Source organism: Hermetia illucens, chromosome 4 (assembly GCF_905115235.1).
Source record: "Hermetia illucens chromosome 4, iHerIll2.2.curated.20191125, whole genome shotgun sequence".
Taxonomy (NCBI): Eukaryota; Metazoa; Arthropoda; class Insecta; order Diptera; family Stratiomyidae; genus Hermetia; species Hermetia illucens.
In genome coordinates this window covers 120,670,279-120,693,263 of record NC_051852.1, presented here as the reverse complement: position 1 = coordinate 120,693,263, position 22,985 = coordinate 120,670,279, and the positions used below count along the sequence as shown (strand labels likewise).

The 22,985-nt window shown below is 42.6% G+C and overlaps 1 protein-coding gene across 1 annotated transcript; it reads right to left on the bottom strand.

Annotated features, from left to right (window-relative positions):
* Positions 1-869: 869 nt before the first annotated feature.
* On the bottom strand, positions 870-15,674 carry LOC119654046 (sodium-dependent nutrient amino acid transporter 1-like). The gene is made up of 3 exons (XM_038059209.1): positions 15,435-15,674; positions 1,145-1,421; positions 870-1,090 (listed from the first exon to the last, which is right to left on the bottom strand). Exons 1-3 carry the CDS (start codon positions 15,531-15,533, stop codon positions 870-872), a joined length of 597 nt encoding a protein of 198 aa, XP_037915137.1. The 5' UTR covers positions 15,534-15,674.
* Between the last annotated feature and the right edge of the window lie 7,311 nt (positions 15,675-22,985).

Sequence of the window (22,985 nt, the reverse complement as noted above, 5' to 3'; positions counted from 1 at the left end):
CATAAAGCCAAGAATCTACATCCACCACTTGCATCCGAAATCATTTTCTAGCCCAAAGCCAGTCCAAAACCAGCCCAAAGCCACCTCGAAACCAGCATAAAGCAAGCCCGAAGCCATCGCGATACTCGGGGTCAGCATGCACAACTGCGCCGCTTCTTGTACTACATAGAGAGGTAATGTTAGGTGATTTTTTAAAATGTGATATCATATTACAACATCACTTTTGTGATGCGGTAATATTAAGTAATGCGGTGATGTTGTGATGTTTGGTGATGTAATATTTGATGATGTTCGTATTGCGTTCGGTGAAGGTAATGTTATATTACACTTTAAGATAATATTGTGGCGCGGCAGGATTCGCGAATACCAGCGGATAGATGACGTCACCGACGCTCCACTCAGTTCAGACCTCGCTACAAGAGTGAAGAACAGAGTAGGTGACGAGAAACGTCAGATAACAAAGATAATAATTGAAGTTAAGAAAAAAGAGTTTCGACATGTAATTTTCAAACAAACTAAACTAATTATTGAAGTTGCGAAATTATTCGACTGAGCCAATTATTCCTTTATATCAATAAAATTATTTAAGCTGCGTTTTCTATGTTTATTTTAAAATGTATTACTAAACTTTCAACATACTCGTTCTGTAAAATATGTATGTTTAATTAAGTCGTACCAAGACTAAAATATCACTTTGGTAATATTACGTGCATCGCCTACCCATCTCTAATCTGGGTATTTTAAGCTCCGACCCATATTTGGTTAGAAGACAATGAGACCATTATTATCATTTGCCGTTATAGTTGCGAAGATTGACGTAGTCAAAAAGTGAATCGAACACTCCATAAAAACTACTAGTAGCTCCATACTTACTCATAAAACAAGTCAGCTGAACTGCGATTTCCATCCAAATAATATACTTTTCGCGTATCCGTGGCGTTGAAACAATAACTTTCCGTTTCTTCAGGACATATACTCCAAGGAAGCTTTCGATAAAACGATGATATGAGATATTTTCCTGAAATTGCCGCTATCCCTGAATAATAACTGGCAATCACAATTGAAAGGAAGATCTGACCATACCCTAAGCCTGAAATAATAAAATATATTTGAATGTAGCTTCACGCAAAAATTAAAAACTCACCTCGTACAATTGGTACACAATCAAAAACACGAGCACCTGCTCGACTAACAAATTGTCCCATAATAACTTCTAAGTAAAATATTGGTACGCCCACAATTAGTAGTACGAGCAAATATGCTAGAAGGAAACTTCCTCCACCGTAGCGAAGGGCTATACTGGGAAATCGCCAAAAATTCCCCAGGCCAGCGCAGAATCCGGTACAGACGAATAGAAAATCTATATTTCTGGGCCATTTGATTTTCCATTCACTTGGAGGTGCTCGATCGAAAATTGAACCCTGTAAATGGGAAAAATTGAAATTGATATACCAAAGTTTTTTAAACCTTACTAAGCAGAACTACATTGCTTTGCTTACGTCGGAGCAACCGAAGCAAAGTACAAATGCTTGCTTGATATGTCTGTCTGTCATACCCAATTTACTCAGAAGCGGCTGAATCTATTGTCACGAAATTTGGTGATGAGGTATTATCTGTGGATATTATATATTGCAAGTGGCACTATTTTGTGTTGAGATTAAGGAGGGGGGAGGGGGGGGGGGGAGGTTACAGAGCGAGTTCCCCACATAAGATGAAAACAAAACCTTTATACCCGAAGCGCCCAGGTTCCGCTATCACGACTTATTTGTATCACAAATTTGGCTTTATCTTCTGCAGCATTTACGGTGCCGTCAAACCACGGTTTCGAGCTTCTTTTACTTTTACTTTACTTTAGATTGACAGTGATATCTACTACCTTTGTCTTGACTATTGTCGCGCCCATGTTCCATGTCCCAAACTGTTCAACACTCTCTAAAATATGGTTACGTTCGTGTTTTACATAGCTCGTATCACTGGATTGCGTAGCACTGGACCAAAATCCGTTCTATAACTTTAATATAATCGTTTATTTTACACTAAGTTATGCAACCACACTGCATAATTAATTATAGAACAATTCCTTTAACTGGTACAATTCGAGGCGTATTTACAACCGACGCGATCTATTCCAACTTTAGAACTAAACTGACTCCATGGGGGGACCTTCGGCCCTATTATACTCTGCAGAACATTCCAGAAAGCATGCAAACATTTTACAAGAAAACTACTTTGACAAAACCTTTTCAATGACATTAGGGTCATCTTTTAACAATTATCCTAACTAAATATTCAATAATTTTGGTGTCCAGGCTAATTATCATTACTACGGTCAACATAAATCATTTTCCCAAAATGCTTTTCGTCATAATGTCATATACATATAATAGAATCATCGATATTGACAAGAAGAATACAATACCATGATCTCATAGAATCTATAAAAGAATTCAACGGTAATGGGTTCCATTTTATTCGATGATGGGTTCCATCGGTATTCAACGTGGACGAGCGTTCGGAACGAGGCAAATCCTCTACCATTGTACAGCCACTTTTAAAGCCTTTATGCCCCTGGTATACCTATGTTTCCCACAGAGCAGGTGACGTTTGAAGCCCAGGAGTTTGCCAAACTCCGAGAATAGGGTAGACTCGAACTGCATTCCCTGGTCAGTAATGACTTCGGCCGGAACTCCAAACCGTGGGATCCATTCACAATTAAAGGCCTCGGCCCACGATTGTGCCGAAATGTCAGCAAGAGGCATTGCTTCAGTCAACCGCGTGAAACTATCGATGATTGTGGGGCAATACTTTAAGCCATGCAAATCTCGCAAAGGGATGTGGATCCTGTGAAAACGCTCTGTAGACCGAGGGGATGAGCCTATCTCTTTGCGTACGTGCTTGGTGACTTTACACTTCTGGCACGCAATGCATTGTCTGGCCCAGAAATTAATACCCTTATTCATTGATGGCCAGAAATATTTATTAATAACAAGCCGATTCGTTCTCCGAATGCTTGGGTGCGCAAGATACTACTTCGCGAAAAGCAGCCGGAATATATGGCCTGGTCCCTTTTCAGAGATCTGGCAGACTATCTCGGAGGTTGAGCCGAAAAGGGGAAACTCTCGCAATTTGTATTTAGAATTGTTCCTGAAGCTCTGAAGCACAGCGTCACCCTTCTGTGCCTCGGAGATTGTGGAAAAGTTGACCGTGGCAGGCATTTTCACCTCTGAAAGGGGTGAAGAAATGACAGGAGTGTAGCTTCAGCCAGCTGCCGTTTGGCTAGCTCAAAAGCCTGGACGGCGTCTGTAGACCATGCAATCACGCGTGAGTCTTTAGTCTTTGGTCCCGACAAGTAGGCCATGAGGATCGTTGGATGTTGTGCAACTTTGGACAAGAAACTAGGATAGAAGTTTAACATGCCAAAGACCTTCCCAGATCATTGACCGTCTTAGGTTGTGAGAAGTCTATGATGGCCTGAACCTTGTCTCTGGTTGGATTCCCTCGAGAGAAATCATATAGCCTAAAAATGTCACCTGCTTTTGAAGGAATTTGCATTTTTCAACGATGTTCGAAATGCTCAGACTCAGAGGAAGAAGCCCCCAAACCTTCATTCAAGTACACGAAACAAAAGTTAAGGTTTCGCAAGACAGAGTGGATGAACCTCTTAAAAGTTAGCGTCACATTGCACAGACCAAAAAGCATCCGTGTGAACTCCAAAAGTACGAAGTTTGTGCATATAACCGTTTTCGGAATATCTTCTGGAGCTACAGGGATTTGATGGTACGCCTTGGCTAAGTCCAAAGTCGTGAAAACTCGGCAATTAGCGAGATTGGGCGCAAAGTCGTGAAGGAGTGGTATGGCTAGCGGTCTGGAATGGTCTGAGCATTCAGACGTCTGTAATCGCCACATGGTCTCCTTTCACCGTTGGACTTTTTGATCATGTGCAGTGAAGAAGACTAACAGCTATTTGATAGTCTGGAAATACACTGCCTTAAAAGGTTGTCAAATTCTTTCTTAGCAATAGCGAGTTTCTTGGGTGGTAATGGACGCACCTTCCAGAAAATATGAGAGCCAGTAGTGCAAATGTAGTGCCGCACATCATGCTTAGCTGCTGCGAGAGATTACTTTCGGTAGTTATGTTGCTGTATTTTTGAAGAAGCGCACGAATGCGAGGGTCTACTACATCTTCAAAAATGATCGAAAAACTGACAGTAGAGCAGGTGGCAAGTTTTCCTGAAGATCTATAAGGGACCTTTTCTTAAGATCTACTTACAACCTATACTAGCCTAGTCTGCGCCTAATATGGAACTACTGATATCCCCTACAACGAAACGCGATGAGAACATTCGTCGAAGCCCCAAACTTGTCCACTTGTCTGTAGCCGTAAATGTATATGGTTGAAGAATTTCCCACCGCTAGTTAGAGTTGATGCGGAATCAGTTTGTGATTCCGCGATGTCGGGAGGACTGAGACGTCTGCGTCTGTGTCGATCAGGTAATAGCGTTTACTCAAAGGATCGAATATTGTTGAGCGATGTGGAACTACGTTCTAGGCAGCCGCCGCCTGAGCTCCCAACGAGTTTAGTTTTTTTGAAGCCGTGAACGTGCACGCTCTGGCACATTTCTTTGCTTTATCGGCAAACTTCATTCAACTCTTTTTCAACGATCACTCTCTACAATTTTTTTACTTCTACGATTGCTCTACCAGCATCGCGAGTTTCGCTACCCACAGGTAGACGAGCCACTCAGGCGGGTGAGTTTCACTCCGTGATGAATTGCATCATTCTCGTGCGGAGCTCGGACGAATCCTCGCCAATCAGCTCGCGCCTCCACAATAGCAATAGATATTGCACAACTGCCTATGGCTTCGCACAACTCAGCGGAAACCAAAGGCAGAGCTTGCTTAAAAATTCATTTCCAATTAATGGTAATGGATCTTAATGGAATCTTCAAAATTTCTTGATGGGATGCTTGGTGCAAACAATCAAACGCAACATTCTCGGCAATATCCCGTGAAAGAAATGACCTGTTTCCCCTTTTGTAAATTAAATGTCAACACTGGGACCAGTTTTGAAAAGTGCTAATTGAGACCTTTTATTTGATACTCCACATTAATATATTTGGGGAAAGAAAAAATCTACACCCCTCTTTTGCACTCCCCCTTAAATTTGACGTAGCATGATTCAACTCACTATATGCACGAGCATTCACAGTGAAAGATGGTTACAATCAAGTTTGGTGTCAATCGGTACAGCCGTTACCGAGAAAAATACGTGTGACAGACAGACGGACAGACACACAGTAAGCCGATTTGAATAAAGTTTTGTTTTACACAAAACCTTAAAAAGTACCCTGTTGGTTGTGTGGATTAACAGACAACCTGTAAATATTATAGTAAGTTCAACTATAGGTACTTCGTCCTTATTCAAGTTTTTATAAGATAGTTATCCAATAGTATATAAGCCTCAATTTTGTTCGTATTCCTGAAATATCGGTATTTGTCAAATAGAAGACACCACCAGCGACGGAGACGGTCTTGCATTTCAATCCCTTAATCTATTCGCTGGTAACACGTATTGACTATTCTCATAGTGTATATTTTTATATAATGCCTAGACCTTAGTCAGGTGACTTTTACAATGTAACGTTGAGGATATTATATACATAGAAGGGCAATTGAAGTAGCTGATACCGGTTAACTTCCATTCCAATACCTACAGTGGCGGACTCCATTCTTTGTAAGTTTAAAAATATTTTAAATTTCAATCTGAAATTTTAACTATATATTTTCAATGTGTCATACTTTCGAAATATGTAGAACCGGGATCGATGTCTTAAGGTTGATTCGGAATCATTTTAAGCAATCCGCTTCGAATGAAGAGAAAGAATCTTTAGATTTCGCAGCCATACTACTCGTATAATCGGTGTTGTGGAAAAATTCTCATCGCATGCTTTGCAGTGTGAAACGTGACAAAGACTTCAAGGCGGATGTCAGTAAAACAAGCTCAAGTTCAACATCCAAAGGAACACCTTTGATAATGAATTCTCCAGTTTTTCTCAAACTGATGAAAAAGACATTCTCCACCAAATCCTCGTATTCTGATTTGAACGTAAGATTAATTGTGAAAAACTAGATCATCTGATGAGATGTAGTCAAAATGTATCAAGAATGATGCATAGCAAGATATACTGAAATCTCTTACACGAACATCTCAACAGCAGAACAGGGTTCTGGGGCAGGAGTTTACCTTCCAAATAAAAATGCAATAGTTTTTCAGGTTGAAGTATATGCGATCCTAAGGGCGGCAACTTGGGTGATTAACGAGCGGTTAAATGTCAGGCGCATCATGACTTGCAGCGATAGTTAAGCTGCACTGATGGCGTTGAGTAGTCCTTTGATGACCCGGAAAATCGTTCGGAAATATAGAAACCGATTAAACTATATTTCTAGATACAATACTGTGGGACGAATCTGGGTATCTGGTCACTGTCATGTAGAAGGAAAGGAAATCTTAGGTGCATTAGCAAAAGAGGGTCCAACCTCCCCTATGCCTGGAGCAGAATGAGCAAGTGTCAGTAGCATTAGCTAGTGCTGCCAAAAACTTGCGATTCTTGTGATGCGAATGTCACATGTGGAAATGAGTCCTCCAAAAGTGGATAGTTCGATGGTGCTAATTTTAAATAGTTCTTTAAGTTAGGCGACACTTATATCTCTTATATTAGGTTGTTGCATATGAAATGGCCGATTTGGCAATCAAGTGAAGTTAGTTACGATTTTGCTGTATCAAACCACCACCAGTTGGCGCTGTTGGTGTCGGATAATGAAGTATAAATACTCCTACATTTAATCAAGGAGTCATTTCAATTTTGACCTTCGTTGTGATAACAGTGAATGAAAAGGAAAAAAGGATGGAAAAGAGCCAACAACGTATACTTTTTCTGTATGAGTTCAAACTCGGGCATAAAGCAGCGGAGGCGACCAGGAACATTAACAGCGCATTTGGAGCTGATACGGTAAGCGAACGAACCACACGGCGGTCAGGCGGCGTAAACCTTCAAAGTGAGTCACATGGACATCCAGGACCATCGATTGATAACGACGAGCTGCTTGTGCTAGGCGAATTCGACACACGTCAATCTGTGAGAGGCATTGCAGAGAAATTGGGCGTACACTATTCGACAGTTTCCCGGCACTTGCAACAACTTCGAAAGTGAAAAAGCTCAACAAATGGGTACCGCAAGCTCTTACGGAGCAAAACATGACGCTTCGAATGGACATTTGCAATTCTTTACTCTCCCGCAACAGAAGCAACCCCTTTTTGCACAGACTAGTGACATGTGATGAAAAGTGGGTATTATACGTCAATCGTCGCCGATCAGCGCAATGGCTAGATGCTGATGAGCCACTGAAGCATATGCCGAAACCGAGCCTCCATCCGAAAAAGGTAATGGTGACTGTTTGGTGGTCTACAGCTGGAGTTATCCACTATTCTTTTTGGCACCTGGAGAAACGATAAATGCGCAGAAATACTGTGCCCAATTCGTGGAAATGCACCAGAAATTGAGTATTCAACGGCCGAGATTGGTCAACAGAGATGGTGTGATACTCCTTCACGGCAATGCGCGACCTCATGTATCCTGAGCAACGGTTCAAAAGTTGAATGACTTGCAGTATGAGACTCTGCCTCATCCACCATATTCACCGGACCTTTCGCCAACCGACTACCACTTTTTTAAGCATTTAGATCATTTTTTGGCGGAAAAGCAATTTAAGAACGAAGAGGCGGTCAAAATTGCCTTCGACAAATTTATCCGCATCCGACAGTTGGACTTTTACGAAACTGGCATACATGCTCTTAAATCTCGTTGGGAGAAGTATTTTGAACCGACTGGCACCTATTTTGATCAAATAAATAGATTTTTGTAAGCTTTACAGTCGTTTTAAATTTTAGTACCAAAACGGCCATTTCATTTGCAACAACCTAACATCTCCCGCTCCCCCTTACAAATAATAGAGAAGTGCACGAATTTTCAATCGCAAAAAATCCTTGGACAGTTAATACAATTCGCAAGCATTATGTATTTGTGAATTAATAAAAGGCGAGCTGTAACCAGCTGGGCGATATATATAATTCAAACAATTTTTATTTTTGTTTTTAAATGTAATGCGTATTGTGAATATTTTTCAAAATTAAATGTAATTAAAACCAAAACTGGAAGCCATACCCAAAAGTTCAATATCGTATCAAAAGTAAACCTACTGCACAAACAGATACATCTTCTCTGGAAAAAGAAATCACTCCACAATTGCTTTCCCCAAATATTATGAATCTGTCAATAAAAATTGAGCAATAATAAAAGTAAAATTAGAAAAGTCGCGGAAACATAAATAAGGTCTAAAACCCGACACAAGAAAAGCAATAGCTCGGAGAAAACAAAGCTTATCAGCATAGCACAATTGTTAATTAGAACAAAACAAATCGGAAATGGCGCTTCAAGTATGAGAAGTTTTATAATTTTCCCATTCCAGAAACTTTGGGCGCACAACTATTGCGTACCTAGAAATTTAATTGTGTAGTATTTTTCAAGACCCGTTTAAATAACAAAATCGTTCTGTATAGTTCTGTTCTAGGAATATTCTTCGCAATGAAAGTTGATTATTATAAACAAGCGCGCAGTAATCAATAACTCAACATCAATAACTCAATACAAAAAATTAATAGGAAAAATAACTAATAACTAAACCGAATGCCGCCCTATTTATTTTACTGATTTAGTATTACATTTACGTAAAAAAAATAAAGTGTTCTCAAGTGATCCCTCTCTAAGTATTCAAAGATTCTTACAACGCTTAACTTTAATGATTGAACGGTAGCTGTTCTTTATTAAGAATTCTTTTCAAATTATTGCGTTGACGTTTAGTACTCGAGAATATTCACCTCACGTTGTTGTTAGATCTCAACGATTGTCCAATTTTCGATATTCATTTTTAATTCTTTGAGCACAATTCTTCCTAATGTGATCTGCACTTACTTCTCTTACTCTCTGGTTGCACGCCTAAGGCTGGTCTTTCCAATTTGAACTGCTACCAATTATTCTCATGTCATTCCATAACATATAATTCTTGAAGTGAGTGAGTAGGACCCAGCGACTTTCCATGGCTTCCGGAGAATCTTGCATTCCTCCAATATTTTCTGCCCCATTCCGTTGTGGAGTGATTCACAAATTTCCTATAACTAGTATAAAGCCATAATTTATCTCGAAATCTTACTACCTGAAACTTCCTGAAAGGTATTGACCACAACTTTAGAAGAGAGAAATATGGTCCGCTTTCATGGTATATCTACCGATCAGCAGTGGGAGAACTATCTTTTTGACTGGACGGCATACATCTTGAATGACCAGCGGGGAATATTATGTAATGAGCATTGGGTCATTATCATAAGTGGTTTTCTGTCAGATAAAAGTGAAACTATCGGCCACTCCCTGAAGGGGCCCAATAGGATCTTTCTGACCACTGAAAGTTGGAACACCCAAATGAAAACTAACCGCCGCTGTTACTCAAAAAACCTTTCTTAACACCTGTCTCCGCCATATCGTCGGGGTATTCTGGCCATACACAATTTTGGAAGAAGACCTACGTTGGCGTGCGGGCCAGATACCGTTAGATGTGTTAATTAGACAGTGTCTTATGTGAAGTTGCCAAATTTCCCAACAGGCGCGTGCCTTCATGTCGATAAGGGAATGCTTGGTGGATACAATATGGGAATGTACTTGTACGCATCAGGTGATGTGCGTTCAATGGCATGCTTATGCGCAGCCCGGGTAGATGGGGAGCAAACACCAATCTGTGGAAACCATATACGGAGGTCGAGAAAGGGATTTTTTTTACGGTACAGGGCTTCGAAAACCCAATACTGGCGCTTTTTTGGAATGGACAATTGGGCTCCCGACCGTTGATATCCTGCGACCGCAGCGTCTCAGTAGTGTGAAACTTGGCTAGTTTGGCATCTAATGCTACAGGAGATCTTAATTAAGTTGAAATGAGATCCACACCGGATCCCTTTCGCAAGAGCTCGAAACTTGGAATATCCCAGGCAGTCGAGATTCGTCGTGGGACTCGGAAAGGAACGTGAACATTCCCCGGATCGACATGGTTACTGATGTTGTAAAAGACGAGCGTAAAAGGCATTAAACTGCCGCAGCGTTTGTTTCACTGGGAGATCGCATAATGAACTCTGTCAGTTCGTCAAAAAGAGGAGGAATCTCCACCAAAATATCAGGCTTCTGCTACAGGTCATTAAGTTGTCTTATATTAGAGCGGTCTAGGAGAAAACCCCCCAAACGTCATATGGTAAAGTCATGCTGATGACACAGACAACGTCTCCTCAAAATAAGGTAGGTGCGAGCGCGGGAAAACGAAGTAAGCACGTCAATAAGAAAAAAGCCTCTTCACGAAGAAAGCTGAAGCAGCGGAAGTTCCTGGTAATTCTTCGGTTACGACTCCAACTTTGGTAGCAGGGGAAGAGTATATAGCTCGTAAATCCGATCAATTGACAAATGTTCAGAAGGAGAAAAAAAAGTTTCGTCCGTTCCGCGTGCAAGGTAAGAATAGACGGTCGGCACGTTGCAGGTAGTGGCAGGTGCCTAGCATATAGGAGGGAGCTGAATCGTAGGGCTAAATGAGCTCAAGACTTGCTCTCGAAAACTATTCGAAAGTCCAATGAGGGCATGTAGATAGCAAGCCTTTCAAGGAACAATGACTTTCCCGGGAGCCCGCTTTGCAAGGGTAAAAGTCAACGGTGTCCATATCTACAGCTATTACGCTTATCCACTAGTGCAATACTAGTGCAATTTTAGGAAATTCTAGAGAGCTTGGTGTTGCACGCTAGAGACCACAACCTTAAAATCATTCCCGATGATTTCACCGTCTAGACCTTAGACTGTGGAAGTCGAATGTCGAACACCAGGACAAACCCTGCTTGAAATCTTTGCGGAGCTGGACATCGTACTAGTCAACGTTGGATGCCTGCCCACCTTCCGCAGCAAAGGGCTAGGATCGTCGATGTGACTTACATCAGTACCTCGTTGGCGGGAAGGATGGTCAGGCGGGTGAGTGAACATTACACCCACAGTGACCACCAGACCATCGTTCTCTACATCAGTAACGGAGTAAACGACAGTTGAGTGTGCAACAGAAGTGGAAAAACCAGGATAGCAAAATTGGCGCTTTCGGAGAAGAAACCTTCCAGGCGGCTTTAGAAGGGGGTCACGACCCACAAGAAAACGGTGCTGAAAAGGGAAGCCAACTATGTCAGCGGGTAACTGAAGCATTATAGAAAAGATCAACATCTCCATTGATAGCTATACCATTCAGTCCAATTCATTATACCAAAGCGGTTCCAAATTAGGTACTGTAAAAAGTCAATCCGAAGAAAAGCTCTTGGGATGACAAAATGTTAACAGAACTACCACTACAATACCACACACGCTATTCACATTAGACAAAGTTCAAAGAATTTCTTGACAATAGAGTGCGACTAAGGACTCCTTTGGCAATAGAATTGCAAACTCTGAATCGCACACTTTTAAAATGGTTTAAAGAGGCTTGTCCTATTTCCCGAGGCCGAAGCGGTAAAACTGCAAAGACTCAGGGAATCAATCAAACGACTTCTGAATTGTGCTTGTAAAAGCAATAAAAAAAGACTGGTTACACTTCCGGAATTAACAGTGTGAATATAAGAGGCTCGTAAAACGTTGGAAGCGAGAGTCATTTAAAGCATACTCTGAGGTACTGGAAGGATTAAGGCAGATTTCCAGCCTATATAGAGTCTTTGAAATAGATAATTCAGCCAAGCTGGACTCTCTTGAAAATACACCATCCGGGAGAAAGGATTGCAAGGGGAATTGGGATACTGCAAGAGCAATTGTTACCAATGAAAAGGCGAGAGCTGCTATACTGTTCTTTGAACACTTCAAAGCACCTGGGATGGATAGCATCTTGCCAGCGGTGCTAAAGGAGGGCATAGAGCACTTAGAGCAGACTCTCTTGAAAATACACCATCCGGGAGAAAGGATTGCAAGGGGAATTGGGATACTGCAAGAGCAATTGTTACCAATGAAAAGGCGAGAGCTGCTATACTGTTCTTTGAACACTTCAAAGCACCTGGGATGGATAGCATCTTGCCAGCGGTGCTAAAGGAGGGCATAGAGCACTTAGAGCAACTTCTTTTTTTAGGTCTTCATACCTAAGCCTGGAAAAGATGACTATTTAAATGCAAAGGCGACTACCCGATGGGGATGATCGTAGACATTGCAGGGGCGTTTGATTGTACCCCTCCCCAAAAGCCCTGTAATTCCGCCAGAGAGGTGGTCTTGAAACTTTAATTAAGTGAATCTACGCAATGCTAACGCAGAGATTGCTACGTGCTGAAAGGGCATTGATCGCTACCTAACAACGGAAACGACGAAAAGCTGCCCCTATCACAACTTCAGGGATGTATAAGCGAACACTATATGCGAATTGCAAAATCTGCAAATACACGCTCAAGCCTATGCAGACGAAGTGGCTGTGCTAGTTGTTGCTCGATATCTGAACGGTGTGGGGAAATGCATAACGCGCCATTAGTTTGATTGACAGTTGGTGCCTCAGGCACGAACTTTCTGTAAATTCAAATAAAAACATAATGATATTATTTATAAAAAGGACGAAACTGAATGGTCTTTTCCTTCTAGAGATGAGGGATGCAACCCTTCAACTGTCCGAAGAATTGAAATTTCTGGGAGTTATTCTAGACAAGAAGCTTCTTTGCAACGAACATGTAGAGCTACCTAGGCGGACCTTTAACACAACATGGGAACTTATGGCTCAGGTAATGTGAATATATTTTGCTATCATTATGCCGATACTCACTTATGCAGCCGTAGCGTGATGGGCTAAGGTAAAACGAAAGGTTTTTCGCTATAAACTAACCACACTGCAAAGAAATGTGTTTGTCGGTGTTACTGGAGCCATGAGCATGACATCCAGCGCTTCTTTAAATGCATTGCTCAGTTTGCAGCCTCTAGATTTCGTTATTCATAGCATAGACTTCGGTCCGATTGGATCTACGGGGAAACAACGGACCTGGGATTACAGAGCATTGGAAGAGTTATTGGGAGAACTGCACCCAGTTTTTAAAATGCCTTCTGATTCTCGAGTGTCCATGTATTCATTTGGTAGAAGATATAAAGTTATCTCGGAGCATAGAGGAAACTGGGAAGTCCCACAAGAGTACGTGGCGGGATATACGGAAATTTTCTACACCGATGGCACAAAAACAGAACAGGATTCTGGAGTAGGAGTTTGTCTCTCTAGTAAAAATGAGAAGTGCGTTTTTCCTTTGGGAAAATATGTAACGCTCTTTCTGGCTGAAGTTTTTGCGATCTTAAGGACGGCAACCTGGGCGATTGAAAGGCAAGCGCATCGCAATCTGTAACGATAGTCAAACCGCATTGAGGGTGTTGAGCAGTACCTCGATCATTTCAAAAATCGCTCAGGAATGTAGAAACCAATTGAACTGTATTACTAGATTCAATATGGTGGAGCTACTCTGGGTACCTGGTCACTGTAGTGTAGAGAGAAATGAAATCTCGGATACCTTAGCAGCCTTATCCGGAACAAGGTTCCCATAATGGCGGATGGTGAAGCGTGGGATGGTGTCAGAAAACATAAAACAAACAAACTGCAAAGTTTATCCTATCTGAAAGCGGGAAGACTTGCCGAAGTATTGTGGGCATTCTGGCTGGCCAGAATTCACTAGCTGGGCATATATTAAGAATAGGCATTCTACAAGATGATAGGTATCCATCTTCTAATGAGTAAGCGGGATCCACCTAATATTTTTATTGTGAGTTACCCGCCTATAAGCGCAGCAGACATCAGATCTTTGGTGGTGATGTGCTTCAGTTGCAGTAGGTAGCATCACATCCGCTAACGGAAATCCTTCGATGTATAACCGAATCCGGAATTTTCCGTTAGACGGAGGAATCGCATATAATAGACCACTAGGATTTGAGTACTCAGAGGCTTTATCACTCCTCCGTCTCACAAACACACACGCTTTTCAATAAGATTCTTTAGCAGAAATATCTTCGACAGAGCTGGAAACATTGAAGGCCCAATGGACTTCAATGCTAGCAAGGATCTAGTACTGATGAATTCATATAGTGAAATATGTTTGTTATCCGCAGAGTCAAAATTTTAGAGATGCTCTTTCCAGCGAATTCAATTCACGAGAAAGATAATTTCGCGAAACATTTACATTCTGGTGGAAAACCTGCTCTCCAATCAACTTGAATCCAAATTTTTCAGTCTCTTATTAAGCGGTCCATATTCAAAAGTGGGTTCTTTGGTACAAAATCTAAAATAATTTCTTATCAATTTGAGTAGCTTTTTGTTAAGAGGTTGTTTTGTGGTTCACCGAGTCTTCCCACTTTGAGAGAAAACGAAACATGAAGGAGCCACGTCTGGTTTGGTTCTTCGCTTGTGTCTTGATCTTTTCTAGTTATGCCTCACGAGAGGATGGTGGAAACGAGGAATCCCCCGAACCCAGAGTTTTCTCGGGTGACCAGAATAGAAATTTCAATGGAAAAGTAGGGGCCAGTATAATTTTCACCCCGGACCAGGATTTTCTGTCTACGACCCTGTTTTTCAGTTTAACTATTGTTCTTCGTTGGATTTTCATGGAAACTCAGACGAAATTGATTGTCGGGAGTCTTCAAAAGCTTAGATCTATATCTAGGGATAGCAAGGTGAGGTAAACAGATAGCATGAGAAACTCGTTCATTTTCTTCCTTTCCCAGTCTTCAATTGGCTGCATTCGGGAACAAATAGGCAAGGAAGATTGTCTTTTAGATAAACACTCCCAGAATCAGATTTTTAATCAGTCTGGCTCTTGTGGCACAATGGACTTTCTATTTTGCTACAATCACCTAGAAATTATCACTGAACAATTTGAAACAACGTCTACAAACATGTTGGTCTATTAACCCAGGAAATGCGCTGAGCAACTCTGTTATCTCAAGTTATTCGCCAGAGATGAAAAGCTTTTTGCAAAATTCAAGTTCTTAGTGTAAACTCACCCCGAATAGCACTTTTAAAGTTACACGTAATTAGCATATGAATACATTTGATTTAAACGCTACACCGTGAATGATATGCACCAACCGGAACCATTCACGTGGACAATATTTCCCTTTCTTATCACATAGTTCCTTTCTATCCAGCACTTTATGGAGCAAAATTCGTAACAGCTTTAGATAGATAAAGGAAAGGAGAATGGTTCAAAGGACAATAGTAGGGTCATCAGGTTCCTACACCTGACAAATGGCAGTATGATATTACAGGTCAGATAACGTTAAATGTACATTTCATTTATAACATTTCATCGTGCTCACATTGGGCTTAGAATTACTATTACTTGGCCGGAAAAGTTCCATCACAACAACACTTCCTTCCGGAACCGATTTGAATCCTTGACTTTCTGTGTTCGCCATTTTTTCAATTCGTCACTACTTTAAACGGTTTTTAACACTAATACAAAGTGGACTGAATGATATCACATTATCAATAGATAGGATAAGGCACAAACTCCAACCTGAAGACGTTCTATCAATCACTGAGAAACCTCATACTGGGAATACCTTTTTCAAATGCAACATCGAAAAGCACCACTTCCACAATAAACCTTATCAGTCGACAATTTACATATTATCAAGCTAAATTGGAATATGCCGGGCTGTTAAGAAAGTAATTTTGTTTTGTTTGACTGTAAAGGAAAGGTGGAACGAATTTTGCTTGCGAGCTAGTATGTGTCAGGGCTTTTTAGAGATGTACTGCTCAGGTGCTCTCCCCCGTCAGATTGCAATCAAATTCACACAGGGTGGCTGCTGATTGAAGTGTTTCTAGCTTAACTATTTTCAAGGATTTGGAAATTAAATGGTTATCTTATGTATATGTATGTGTACTCCTAACCCCTACACTCGTGGGAATCAAATGAGTGCAAACAACAAAGAAAATAAAACGAAAACCAATAAAGCGGGGCCCCGTACCGCACAAAAACTAGTTAATCAGGCGGAGGCACATCTCCGAATTGCTGAGAGCCAAGTGATTACACCCAAGAAGGGAGAAGTTGGGACGTCAAGCAGTGGGCCTCCTAATCGCCCAGAATGAAGATCTCCATACCCGACTATGAAGAGTCTTCAGAAGCAAGATGGAGGGCAGGGGTAAACTCCTCACGATCGGGGCAGATGACCGATCCCTGGAGGCAATCAAACATCGGAGTTGCCATATCAACTACCGATTTGGCAACATACCCGTGCATGTGCACAGGGAAAAGCCGAGGAAAGACACCTCGGAGGAGACACCGGGTGAAAAACATATCGAGGTCCCGAAGAAGTCACAAAAGCCATAGAGGCTGAAAGGACTGGATCAACCAGGGAAGTAAACCTACTGCCCAGTGAAGAGCAGAAGCTAGACGACCTAGACCTAGGACTCCTAGGGCTCAGTGTGGACAGCGATGCCCAGAAAAGCGCCATGTCGGAGGAGGAGGGCAATACTCCGACAGTGGAGAAAAACTGCGCATCTGCGGTAATTGCAAGGGCAAGTTCCCAGGAGAACATTGGAATAGTGCTGGCTCAGGAGCCCTGGGTGTACCGGGGCAGGTTCGCGGCCTGCAAGGAGGAAGCATGCAGGCAGTTTGGAACTCCTCTTGTGAAAAACCAAGAGCTTGCATAATTCTTAAACGTAATTTAAAATACATATGTCTTTCAGAGCTCTTAACCGACGAACTTGTGGCTATCCAAGTCTCATTGGAAGCTGAGAGGAACACTCGAAAGGCAATCGTGGCATCGGGATACTTCCCAGGAGACGAAATCCGGGCTCCACCGGAACAAGTCGCAAAACTAACGAAGTATTGTGAGAAGAGGGCGTTACCACTTCTCCTCGGCTGCAATGCCAACGCCCACCACAAAGTCTGGGGAAGCGGCGACAACAATCATAGAGGTGAGTACCTTCTAGAATTTATTCTTAGCAATAAGTTAGAAACATACAACTTAGAGAACACTCCAACATTTATGACCAGCACTATACAGGAGGTACTAGACATAACTCTAGGAAATACCCTAATGAACGGAATGGTCAGGAATTGGAGGGTGTCGGATGAACCCTCTATGTTTGATCACAGGATAATCAGATTCGGCATTGAGGGTAACTCCGAAATGGAAAGAATAATAAGGAATCCCAGGAGAACGGATTGGGAGCCCTATGCAACGCACTTGAGCAACAACATTGCCCACCTTCAAGGGGTGACATCAGGAGCGAACTGGAACTAGAAACAATGGTAAAAAACCTCAACACAGTCCTCATTGACGCATATGAGGCCAGATGTCTGGGCAAGACAGTTAAGTCATCAAGGGATGTACCATGATTGAACAAGAACCTGGCTAAAATGAGAACAGAGGCACGAAAACTCTTCAACCGGGCAAAACAAACCGGGTACTGGCAGAGGTACAAAAATGCACTGACCGCGTATAGCAACGCGATCAGGGAAGCGAAATGGAACAGCATCAGGGAATTCTGTGAAGGGATCGAACAGATCACTGAAGCAACCAGGCTGTACAATGCTGTAGCCGAAGACGGGGGAATATCCTCTGTATGTTTGAAGAAGGAAGATGAGACATTTACCGAGAATGAGGAGGACAGGGTACACCTGCATCTCGGAACTCATTACCCGGGGTCCTACCCCACGGTGGCAGGCAATAGCATTCTGCCTGACACCCCAACAGCGAATAAAAGGGAAGAGAGGAGAACTGGAAACTAACAAAAGAGGTATGCTCAGAAGCTACGGTGGACACTGAAATCTCCCGGAGTAGATATCATTTTCCCAGCACTAATCCAGAGAGGCCTAGGAATTATCTTAGAGACTCTTCTGAGGGTGGTAAGGGGGAGCATAGCATTGGCATACATACCAAGGACATGAAGACAGGCAAAAGTGGTCTTTATTCCGAAAACGGGACCTTTTCACCCTAAACCTTTCAGATCAATTTGCCTAACATCGTTCGTACTCAAAACGGTGACGAAGGTCATAGACAACTATATTAGAACTAACGTTCTAAAGCGTAACCCCCAACATCACTGTCAACACTCTTACCAGGCAGGACGGTCAACAGAAACTACTCTGTATCAACTGACAGAGGTATTACGGGATGCCATAGAAACATAAGAAATACCACTGTGCGCGGTTTTTGGATATCGAAGGAACATTCGACAACACATCGCACACAGAGATACAAGATGGCCTGAGCCACTAGGGAGTGGGAAACACCCTGGCATGCTGGATGGGCAAAATGTTGGAAATACCGACAGGTACAAATTCTATTGTCATGGACACTACTCAGGGCTGTCCACAGGGTGTGGTACTATCACCACTGATGTGGAGTATGGTAGTGGATGAACTCCTGGACGTGTTAACAAATACTGGAATACAAGTCCAGGGTTACGCGGACGACATTGTTTTAATCTGTAGTGGCAAATATGAAGGTACCCTATGTGATAGAATCCAAACTGGACTAAAGGTTACTAGTGCTTGGTGCAGGAAGGTGGAGGAGGTTGGAGGAACCCAGCCAAAACTACCATAGTACCATTCACTAGGAGGCGTAGGCTTGATCACCTGAGAGCCATAACAGTACAAGATATGGAGGTGAAACGAGAAACAGAGGTCGAATATAATTCCCAAATATTTGACCTCTATTTCTCGTTTCTCGCTAGACCAAAAATGACTCTGGAAGACACATGTCGGAAACCACGAGGGCTCTGATAACTTGTAGATCCATAGCAGGAAAAAATGGGGTTGCAGCCCGAAGATACTACTTCGGATATATACTGCAATAGTAAGACCAATGATTACCTATGGAGCGGTGATCTGGGCAGAAAGAGCCGAACTCAGCACCCACGCCAGGGAATTACGTAAGCTCCAAAGCCTGGCTTGCGTGTGCATCAGTGGGGCAATGAGGACATGCCCAACGGCATCCTTGGAGGTCCTTCTGGAATTAACCCCCTCCATCTGCACATACAAATGCAGGCAATGAAAGCAATATTCAGGATGGCCGGTAGTATGAGTGAGGCGGGGAGCTGTCTAAATCAAAGGACGATTGATATTCTTTCTAAGCGATATCCCGAATTACTGATACCGAGGGATAACATGACAACGAGGTTTCACTTCGATAAGAAGTTTGAAACACGTTGGAGTAACAAGGCAAACTGGGAGAGCGTGGCTGCGACATACGACTTAAACCAGCAACTGATTACTTGGTACACTGTCGGATCCCTCACAGCAGAGGGAGCGGGTGCCGATGTCATTGGTCCAAGGAAAATGTACTTTGAGCGAAAGGGCATATGCAATAGCATATTCCAGGCAGAATTATAGACAAATGTGTCTCCTTAAATCTGCAAAGGACCTACAAGGGGCAGAGCATAGCTATTCTCACCGATAGCCAATCAGCGATCAAGGCACTTAGGTCCAACCAGGTGAACTCTAAACTGGTGTAGAAATGCCTTGAAAGACTGAATACACTCGGTTCCTCCAACAAGGTCTGGATACTTTGGGTTCCAGGACCTACCAAGAATGGAGCAATCCAGGCCTTGTTGGCCTGGAAGAACATTTAATACCAGATGCAAAGTTGAAAGATGGGGAAGTAGGGCACATACTACATAGGTCCAACCAGGTGAACTCTAAACTGGTGTGGGAATGCCTTGAAAGACTGAATACACTCGGTTCCTCCAACAAGGTCTGGATACTTTGGGTTCCAGGACCTACCAAGAATGGAGCAATCCAGGCCTTGTTGGCCTGGAAGAACATTTAATACCAGATGCAAAGTCGAAAGATGGGGAAGTAGGGAACATACTAAAGTTCCTGGCGGTTATAAGCCTGCTTGAGATACTATGATCAATAGGTACACTATAATCAGTAAAAAGGGCACAATAGTTCTTTAAGGACGCGGTGCGACTTCCCCTCAACAGAATAATAATGTTTACAGTTTGTGCATACTCTTTTCAATTTGCAGTGAACCATGAAGATTCGCGCGAGAATATAAACACAACTGTTGGTTACATTATCTGAGCTACTACTACTAGCTTTTCAAGATGTTGTGGACATTTTCGCGGAGTTATTCGAAGTATGCATATCCGAATAAGCACACATATTCCTCGCACCATGGAAGAAAGCGGAAACTGCATTTCGGGACAGCATTGCCGATTGACATTGTGGCAGACGAGACTTCAAGCATATATAACGTGACCACCTCCCCTTTTTCGCAGATGAAGAATGACCGAAGGGAGAGACCAATAGGTAGGTAACAACAGTGATGGGGGCTTCTGAAAAGGGCCGGTAGCTGATCCTTGCTTTCAGGGAACGGTTGGAAAGAAAGCCTAGAGAGATAAATTATAATCTCACCCAGCTCTTATGGGCGTGGAGAATACTACCAGTATCTCTACAGACTTAAATTGAACATATCACCAAATTATCTAAACCTTCGAATCCCAGAGGACCCAGAGCAATTTTTTTTCCACTATGCGAAATTCGTAGACTAGAGAGGGAACCTAAAGAGACCTCTAGGCGAAATGCTGCTACCGGAAAATCTGGCGCGGGGAATGCTAGCATACCAAGAGAATTGGGATGCAAAAAACTTGAATTGGATCGGATTTTTTCAACGCAAACTGTACAAAAGGGAAGAAACTAGGAAAGTGTGGTTCCATGCACCACTAGAGTGAGCAAACTCCGCTCCATAATGTAATACTTTATGGTTGTTGCATGGGGTAAAGGAGAGTTACCCGTGCCTTTCCAAGATTTCCACCTCCTTAAAAAAAGGCGGGCACTAAGCCCATTAATAAGGTTCTTTTTCCACAAGGAAGACTGACTCATATATAGACAAATAGGAAGGCAGTAGGCCAATTTTCATAGTTTTATTTTTCACGAGACCCTAAAAAAATTAAAAGCAATTGAAAAAAAGACTGTGTTAATACTCATAACTCAGTACCGTCGGGTTAGCAAGCTTATTCGTCGGTGCCCCTATTACAGGACCGCGCATGGGTCTATTTTGAAGTTCCTCCTTTGAAAAATCGTAGTGGTATCATCACGAGAAAACTCTATTTTTCGACCACACTTCTAAAGGAACTGGAAAGGGAAAGGAGGAGTTTGAGGAAGATCTTTCTTTCCTATTCTACTGACAGATCGAAGCGGTCTCCTGCTTTTCAAAATTTGCAGCGCCTCAAAATGGACAATTTTCATAGCATATATACACTTATTGGTTAGGCCCAAGGGAAGGAGAAGAGGTATCCCCCATTTGCAAATCATGGCGGCATTTACTTCCGTCGGAGTTTTCCAATAGAGTTGGAAACAAAACTGAAAGATTCAACTCTACCGCTAAGAAATCAAATCCCATTTTGAGACCTAATAGCTTTACAAATTGAGGTTACTGCCGCGATTCTTCTACAAGAGGGGAGGGCCTTCCTCTTTCTTCCCCCTCCTGCGATGGTATTTATATAATACATTGGATTTGCCCAGCACAGTACATTAAAGGTTGAGAAAATCTAAACTTTTTGGGCTTTGCAAACATCTGCTCATTTTAGAGAAAAAAATCGTTTGACTGAGAAAAATTTCTTTGGTTATAAGCTCAATTAACAAATAATAAAGTCAAACGTTCACGCAATATGGGTTGAACTCCAATGTTACATTTATTCACGAAAATGTTCAACATGAAGGTATGATGTCAGCATGGTCGGAAGTAAACGCCCACCCGTGGATGAAAATTTGGCTATGGGAAGGACACCCAGAAATCAAATCAAATATGGAGACGGATAGCTTTTTACGGTGCAGGGCTTTGGAAACTCAGTACCGGCGGTTTTTTGGAGTGGGCAAGTCGGCTCCCGCCCGTCGATATCCAACGACAGTAGTGGGAAACTTGGCTACTTTGGCATTTAATGCTACAAGAAATCTTAGTTGACTGGAAATGAGATCTACACCGGACCCTTTTCGAAAAAGCTCAAAACTTCGGATGTTACCACTGAAGGTAACTTTACCCCTAGGCAATCGAGATTCGTCGCGGAAGAGAACGGCGCTGGAAAAAGTGAACCAGTTATGTCAACGGATAACTGAGGCCTGCGACTCTACAATGCCACAAGTTCCATCACAGGAACTACTGGTGGAACCAAGAAATCGCACTATTGAGAACATCGTGTCTGCGAGCGAGGAGGCTTTGCCAAAGGACCAGAGGGAAGCCAGAACATCAGTAGTCGGAGAAAGAATACCGCGATCTTCGAAGTAGTCTTAAGAAGGCTATACGGGAAAGTAGCCTTGAAGGAAATACGAACCCGTGGGGCGCTGCTTAAAGGTTGTAATGAACAAGATTCGTTACCCCAAGCGACGTGCCCGCGACTTTTGTTCAAAATAATCACAATCCTTTTCCCACAACAAGAAGAAAGCGGATCTCATCCAATGGTTCAACAGGACGTCTTCACAATCCCCGGGGTGAAAGAAGAGGAACTACGGAATATCTCTAGCCGAATTGGAGACAATAAGGCTCCGGGATTGGACAGGATTCCGAACAAAGCCCTGAAATTGGCTGCTACAATCAGGCCCGCATGGTTCATAAGTACATTTGAATCATGCATGGCTGAAGGACTGTTTCCCGGTCATTGGAAGAGGCAGAGGTTGGTTTTGCTACCAAAGCCCCAAAAACCACCGGGTGCACCCTCTTCATATCACCCTGTTAGACACTACGGGGAAGATGCTGGAGAGAGCGGCATACAACAGGCTGCTTCCGTTCATCAAACTAGCGGGTGGTCTATCGAAATGGCAGTATGGGTTTCAAAGAGCGCGGTCCACGGTTGATGACATTGCAGCGATCGTGGACCTGGCCCGGAAGGCATCGGCGGCTGGTAACTGCTGCGCG

Coding starts and splice junctions, on each gene's coding strand:
- LOC119654046 (XM_038059209.1), bottom strand. CDS start 15,533: ATGGCGAACACAGAAAGTCAAGGATTCAAATCGGTTCCGGAAGGAAGT. Junction 1,422..15,434: donor ATAGTAATTCTAAGCCCAAT/GTGAGCACGATG, acceptor TCCCATTTACAG/GGTTCAATTTTCGATCGAGC. Junction 1,091..1,144: donor TTGTGTACCAATTGTACGAG/GTGAGTTTTTAA, acceptor TTATTATTTCAG/GCTTAGGGTATGGTCAGATC.